This window comes from Netta rufina (assembly GCF_964035555.1).
Source record: "Netta rufina genome assembly, chromosome: 9".
NCBI classification, from domain to species: domain Eukaryota; kingdom Metazoa; phylum Chordata; class Aves; order Anseriformes; family Anatidae; genus Netta; species Netta rufina.
In genome coordinates this window covers 15,381,529-15,388,962 of record NC_140132.1, presented here as the reverse complement: position 1 = coordinate 15,388,962, position 7,434 = coordinate 15,381,529, and the positions used below count along the sequence as shown (strand labels likewise).

General features: G+C 50.9%; 1 protein-coding gene across 1 annotated transcript; it reads right to left on the bottom strand.

Moving 5' to 3' along the window:
- Positions 1–272: 272 nt before the first annotated feature.
- On the bottom strand, positions 273–6,836 carry GMNC (geminin coiled-coil domain containing; the record flags this gene model as incomplete). The annotated part of the gene is made up of 5 exons (XM_084292138.1): positions 273–917; positions 2,421–2,537; positions 3,687–3,772; positions 3,854–4,013; positions 6,621–6,836. The coding sequence occupies 5 exons, from the start codon at positions 6,834–6,836 to the stop codon at positions 273–275; spliced, it is 1,224 nt and encodes a 407-aa protein (XP_084148264.1).
- Between the last annotated feature and the right edge of the window lie 598 nt (positions 6,837–7,434).

Below are 7,434 nucleotides of genomic sequence, written 5' to 3'. Positions count from 1 at the left end.
TAGTTGATGATAGAAACCACGATGTAAGAAAAAGTAAGTATCTCAATACAGGCACAAGAGAATTAGGTCCAATCTAAACACCTGGCCTGGGGCAGATACCTGTCTCAGTGCAATCTGGAGCCACACCTGTGAAAATCTGGAAGGGAATGATGAATGGGTGGGTGGCAGGGTAGCATTTAACAGGCTTGTTTCTGATGTCTGAACTTGTCTTGAGCACAGGGTGAAGTGTATGTCTCTTACATCCCCTCTAGCTGACCCTTCATGCAGGTGCCTTATTCAGCCTGATTGGGCACCCAGGTGAATCTCCATCCTCCATCATCTTCTCTGCGCACAAAAGCTTGCCCTTGGTGGAAGGTGTGTGTTCTCACATTGCGGTGAGGGCTTAGAGATGTTGTGAAGGCCACTTCTGTTCTGTTAGGTGACAAATCGTTAGTCAAATATGGCAACCCGTAGGCTGGGAGGGAGGAAACACTTGGCACTGGTGACGAGACGCATGGTGCTGAAGGAAACTGGGGAAAGAAGGTAGAGTCTGTGCTGCATGGATGGACGCTGCTGCTATCTGGAGGCACGTGGCTGTAGCTGTATGCTGCTGCTGCTCCTTCGCTGTGGCCATAGTCTATTGCTTCATCAGGGCTCAGGCAGTATGAATCTTTTCCAAGGTCTGAGGAGAGGGCACTGTAGTTAGCTGAAGATTCATCGATGGTGTCGACATCTTTCAGTCCTAAGGTCTGCAAGACCCAGCTGTCCACAGGAGGACTGGCTTGCTCTTCACAGGCAGTGAATTCATTGAAGAGGTTCCTTCTGGCTTTGGAAGCATGAGGAGTTTCTTGAGGAGTAAAGCAGTAGTCCTCTTTTAATCTCCTTTTGGTGCTTTTGAGAATAGCAGAGTTTTTTTGGCCATGGCAGGATAGCACTTTCTATTAAAAAAAAAAAAAAAAGAGAGAGAAAATTAAAGGTCAATTATTTAGTTACCAGTAAGTAACGAAATTCTGATATCAGATTTTAGATGGGCAAAGCAGTTACTACTGTCCTTATAAAAATATTTTTATTTCCCCCCTGTGCTCTTTTTGGACTCCTTAAACATATGGAATATGACTAATTATTTTGTCCTTACTGCCTTTGAAACAACCAAGTCCCTGAAAGAGAAGAATTTGACAATGTCAATAAGGCCTGTGCTTTGATTGCATTCTCACTCAGTAAGGCGTGAAATGAGAGCTCCTGTCTGGCTGTGCTGCACTTCTCTGTGCTGGTGCTGCCAGCAGCATTTGGCAGGTGAGTGGGGTATTGGGGGGGAATGTGGCAATCTGACAAAGAGGGAGGATGCTGAGGTAAGTCATGCTGGGGCAGGTGCATTTACAGCCAGGGAGCACTTGCAGCTGCAGCCTCTACAACTCTGAGCTCTTTCATCCACCTCAGCTGCTGGGAAGAAGGCCCTTCAGGCCCCTGGGGATGGTCAAAGAAAGGCAGGAATAACAAGGAAGGTCCCTACCATGTCATGGACTTGCTGCTTGGCCACCTCCCATGACAGTGTCACACTGGACTCTCCTTCACATAGCATCGAGGGGTGGCCATGTCTCCCTGCTAGGCCCAATGAAGGAGATCTCTTCTACTACCAGGAGCCACGTCTTGGCATGGCAGAGGGATGGATGTGCCACATTGTCAGCTGCGAATAGGATGTAAAAGGAAAGGCCTCTATTTTTTTTTAAGCCTTTTTACTGCATGCCCAATCCAAAGAGCTGAGCAAATAATCACTTGTTTTCACGGGAAAGTCTGGAATGCTTTTTAAAAAAAAAAATAAAAAAAAATGTTCAGGTTGATGAGAAATACATATTTTTATTTTCTTTAGGGAGAGAATTAAAATTAAAAAAAATAAAGTAAATATTAAGATTTTTAACATGCTAATTATAATACTAATACATAATACTAATTAATAAATTGGAAAAAAATGAGATCAATGTTCTAATGTAAATGAATAAAATGTACCATGGCAAGGTAACAAAAACAAAACAAAAAAGAAATCACCCAAAGCATACAAAATGGAAAATTTAGTCCTTATCCAAAGGAGTGAGTGACAAAACAAACAATTTTAATAAATATTTTAATATGATCAAATCTGAACTTCTCACTGAAAAAAAAAAAAGTTTTAGACCAAATAATTTTACCTTGCTCTACTTATAACCTAAATTTAATCATGCTATGGGCTACAATGTTTTCACAGTCAGCACCTGATAGGATGTTACTCCTGAAGGAAACCATCACCTTAGACCCATAAGCAACAATTCCACAGCTCTGTGAACTTAAAAAGCAGACCTCAGCTGCAGGTTGTCTGCACTCTTAGACCTTCCATGTATTTTAATGGCATGTATCTATTCAATGTGTTTCTTCTGCACACATTTATACAACAGGTTTGAGTACAATACCTTGGCTTTTTCTTCTAAGCATTTAATCAGGGCAGAATTCAGGTATTGTCGGAGGTTATTATTTTCTTCATGTAACCTAGCAAGTTCCTCTTCCTTCTGAAGCAAAGTATCTTGAAGCTGTGGAATAGAGATACTGCTGAATAGGTGTTGACTCTGTAACTTAATAGCAATTGCCCTATGGTACAGGCTGCTTGGATTTAATGAACTGGCTGTTTGCTTTGTGAACGCAACCCATCCCCTCAAGCCTCTTGCTTCTGTGTATCTAATTGGCAAGATTGTTCAGCTTTCATTTTTGACTTTTATTCTTTACTAAGTGTTTGAAAAGATTACTCCATTGAGAGAGAGAGAGAAAACAAACCAAAACAAAAACACCTAACCACCTGTAACTGTGGAATAATAATAGAAAAGAATTACAGGTAGTCCCATGAACAGCCAGAAACTGTCACGGGCATGACAGTAGCTACCAGCTCTCCTCCACAGTGGCAGTAAGCATCCTTTTACATCCCTCTCATTCCAGTGTATAGTTGGCTGATGGAGAAAAGGAGAAAGAAGCTGGAGGCTAACAATTTATGGGGATGGGACACAGAAGAAAGATGCACTTGTCATTGGCAGGATCTCCTGCACCCAGCATCTGCTGACCACAGGCTGAAAAACAGATTTAAATGATTAAGGTGGAGGCAAAGGTATGCTGATGTCTGGAACTAGGATTTGATTCCAGGGACTTTAAACTTAGTAAATGAGGTTCCATTGACTTTAATGTGTCAAAACATCACTCCAGGTGTTTCTTCAGAATGATCTCTCTGGAATTCCTTCATCTAGGACTGTTCAGAATTTGTCCTGTTGCTTGATGCGATTCACAAAAAAAAAAAAAAAAAAAAAAAGGAAAGGAGAGAAAATTACAAGGCAATGCTTGTTGGTCAAAATGGTTGATCCTCCGTATGTATGAGTAGGTAATTCTGGTGGAATCGTTTCTCATGAAGGTAATCCTGATGGATTAGGACAGACGTAGTGTAATTTCAGTTAACAGCATGAGGCTCTGCAACATCAGAGCCTGAAGTCCCCGGACTTCCCCTGTGCACTGTGCTGTAAGAGGGGGGAAGGTGAGCAGAGAACCTCCCAACAGTTGTTCCATCTTCGTGGGACAACATGGGGAAGACAAACACTTCAAGCAAGGACCGGAGAACCCCCAGAAGGGGGTCAGCCCCTCTCCCCACCCCCAGAAGATGCGCAGCGAAGTGCGGGCTGCCGGGGGGGGAGCACCCTTACCTGCTTGTTCCTGTAGAGCTGGGAGGACAGCTGGTCTCCCCGCCACACCTCGTCCTGCCCACCGAGCTCGGGGGTGCACAGCCGGCCTGGGCGACAGCAGCGCGGGGTTAGCCCGCTCCGACCGCTCTCTCCCTGCCGGGACCGGGCCCCCCTCGCCCCCCACTTACCGGGCGGCCGAGCCTCCCGCCGGCCCTGGCCGTGCAACGGCGGCTCCGCGGCGCAGCCGGCGGCCCGGCTCTCCCTGGAAACCCCACCGGGGGCCGGCCAGGGACAGGAGCAGCCCGGCCCCCCGCTGAAGTCCGGCTGCGGGCACGGCCGGCCGCCGCTCTGCGGAAGGAAAAGGGGTCGTGGGGATGGGGGGGGCGGCGGCTGGGTCCCCCCCTCTCCTCTCTTCCTGCCCCTCCGGCTGCGGAAAGCCCCGGGGGGAGGGGGGGGGAACGGTGTCAGCCCTCCTCTGGACCCTCAGCGGGGCGCATCCCAGTGAGGAGCATCCCAGCGCTCCGGGAGGGTCCCTCCTCGGCGGAGAAGAGCTTTTTCCCCCCCTTACCCTCTCCCTTTACCCCCTTCCCTTAATTATCCCTTCCCCTCTGTCCCAGCTGGGGCTCGCTCAGGTGCCTGGCTCAGGAGGACACCGCTGCCCCCCCCCCCCCCCCAGCTCCCAGCCCCGCCCCGGGTGCCCGCTCGGGGACCCGGTCCCTCCTCATGTCCCCCCCCCCCAGCCCGGTGGCACCGCAGCGCCCCGCTCTCAGCCGCTGGGCACCCGGCGGTGCCGCCCCCGCCGCAGCCCCCCGTGGCAGAGGGGCTCCGAGCAGAGGTGTGCGAGGGATTGGGCTGAGTTTGCTGCGGTGCCTTGGGAAATGCTACGGTCCCGAGCGGGTTTCAGATGGAGAGAGGAGCCAGGTTGTCCTCGGCCGGTTCGTCCGTCCCACCTCGAGGGCTTGATTCAGGTCTACAGCTGCACAAAACTAGCGGAGTCACCTCCAGGCTGCTTGCTCTCTTTTCTGCCCCTGCCGTTCTGCAGGAGTCCCAGGCTGCACAGTAGCAAAGCCTGGGGGTTGTCTCTGGAGTCACCCCTTTTCCCTCCTCCAAATAAGCACGATCTCAATCTCTGCAAAGCAACGGCAGAGCCTGGAGCCTCGAGAGGGGAATCTGCCCATCCTTAGGAAGGCAGAGCAGCAGGGACTGCTCCTGCAGGTAGAGGAGAGCCCTCTTCCTTCCCCATCTTAGAGGGCACGAAACCTCCTGCAAAGCCCCAAGGCAAAGAGACCAGCTGCTCCTTTTCTGCCTCCAGGTCGAGAGAAATGCAAAGAGCACTTACCATGTTAGAGGCAGAATGAAATGCAGGTCTTGGGAGCAGGTTTCTGTTAAAGCCCCAGCGAGGTTTAAATGGCTCTGAAGGAGGGGGAGAGGGGGGAGACCGGGGAGGCGAGTTTAATCTAAAGGAGCTCCCAGTGACGCCTCAGAGCTCTCCTGAAACCCAGCAATCTGATTTGGTGTAAAGCTGTCAAACTTGTGACGTGAATAAACAGCAAACTTGCTGAAATCAAAGTCATTCTGGCCCCACAAATCAACACAAGGAAGGAGGGAAAAGAAAAGAAGGAGAGAGAGAAAAAAAAAAGCCTCCACACACTTCAGGACAGCACCGAGCTGGTGTGTCTGTGTTTCACTACAGGAAATGAGCAGGGATCCAGGGAAGCATCCCACATGTTCAGAGCAGGGCTGTTGGTGTTGCTAGTAAGTTTGTTTTGTTTTGTTTTGTTTTGAAGCCTTGTTTGCAGCTGTAAAATCCAGCAGGAGGAAGCAAGTTTGTCCAACATGCCTGTCTGAGGGAGTGAGTTTTCCACAATTTCCTGGGGGTGTGTAAAAGCAAACATGATCCAGGGCAGGTCTGAGGACAGTTCTAATGAGAAAGAAAGTGCAGATTTCAGAGCAGTGCAATCTGCAATGACAAGATTCTGCAAAAGTCTCACTTTATTGGGAATTAGATTGCTGTCAAGCCCCAGGCTTCCAGGAGAAGACCTCAGGATAAAAATGCAGTGTCAATGGTATAAGATTTACTATCATACAGGGTAATGTTGCAAAAGCCATATGCAGATGTGTAAAAGAAAGATTGTCTGCATAGTTGCCTCTAACTCAAAGCAGTTCCATGGCAATTAAAATTCAGAGATAGACTTTGTTTCTTCACAGAAAAAAAAAAAAAAAAAAAAAAAAAAAAAAAAGTCAAATCAAAAACCTCTTCAGTGAGGGTCTGTCTTTGAATAGCATAGGGGATGGTGTGAACAAGGCTAACAGCAGAGCAGTTGTTGGGTCAGGATCCTGCCTCCTGCCATGGTGAGGGCTGTTCAGGGAGGTGACCCGACCTGCTTGAGGACACAAGCTGCAGCCAGCTGAGGGTGAGGCAGGGCCAAAGGCAGGCCAGGCTGGCATATGGGACAGTCTTTCATTTCCCCCCGAAGGATGCTCAGTGCTGTGCCCCATTTAGCAAGGCTCTGGGACAATAACAACCAAGAGGGCCACTTATCTTATATTCTTTTCTTACTGGCATACTTTCCTAGGTTGCTGCCCAAGGTAAACTGGCAGCTATGCCAAATTAAATCGTTGCCATCACCCGCCTCAATTATGTTTTCTTCCAAGAGAGGCATTTTATAAAGGACTGGTGCTCCAGAGCCACACCGCACCCAGCCCTGGGTCACCCAGCTATGTCAGCTTTCCTAAACCCCAGCTCTGCACACTATATCCCCTAACTGCTGCAAGAAACCCACACTCTTCAGGTGCCAGCATGGCTGGGGGGCTCGCCAGGACCACAAGCTCAACAAAATGCTCCCTGTGGGCATCAGGGCCCCGTACTGCTCTGCTTGGCTCGTTTTTATTCCCCTCACTGGGCTGCTTCAGGGGGCCTCCCAGGGCTGTGCAGCAGCGGCTGCTCCCTCACACCGGGGGCAGTAACACGCCGGGGGCAGGCAGGCAAAGCCCCCAGAGGCCGCAGGGTGGGAGAGGCGGCGGGCAGGGCAGCCTCGGGCGGGCTGGAGGGGACGGAGGGGTCCGCAACAGCGCTGCGTGAGGCGCCGAGGCCGTGCGGGACCCGCCCGGCCCCGGGAGCCGCTCCAGGAGCTGCGGCTTCAGCCCCGGGCCGGCCGAAGCAGCCGCCATCTTGGGGCTGCCTCAGGCAGCGGGAGCGCCGGGCCCGCCATTGGGAGAGGCGAGCGGGCCCGGTGACGTCATCAGCCGGCGTCTGCTGGGGGGGGGGGGGGGGTGTGATGGTGGCTGAGGGGTGATGGTGGCTCCAGGGGGCATCGCCTCAGCCAGGGCAGCCCCGGGGTGTTCCTGCTTCTGGGCCTCCCCCGCGGTCTGCAGGCAGCTCTGCTCGGCCCTGTGGGTACCACAGGTGCCCTCTGCGCAAGGCTGCTTCTTGTAGTGCCCCCTCGTCACAGAGTTATTAAGGTTGCAAAGGACCTCCACGTCATCTGGTCCAGAAGTTCCCCTGCAATACCATTTCACATTTTGTTCCTCACAGAGTGTCTAAAAGCACGCCTGCAGGTGCAGGGAAAGCTTCCTTCCTGCCTTGTGCACCTGGGTGGGTGGATTGCTGCTCAATCAGATAATGATGGGATGAGGGGGAATGGTTTTAAACCTAAAGAGGGGAAATTTAGATTAGAGGCTAGGAGGAAATTCTTCACTTAGAGGGTGGTGAGGCACTGGAACAGGGTGCCCAGAGAGGTTGTGGATGCCCCATCCCTGGAAGCATTCA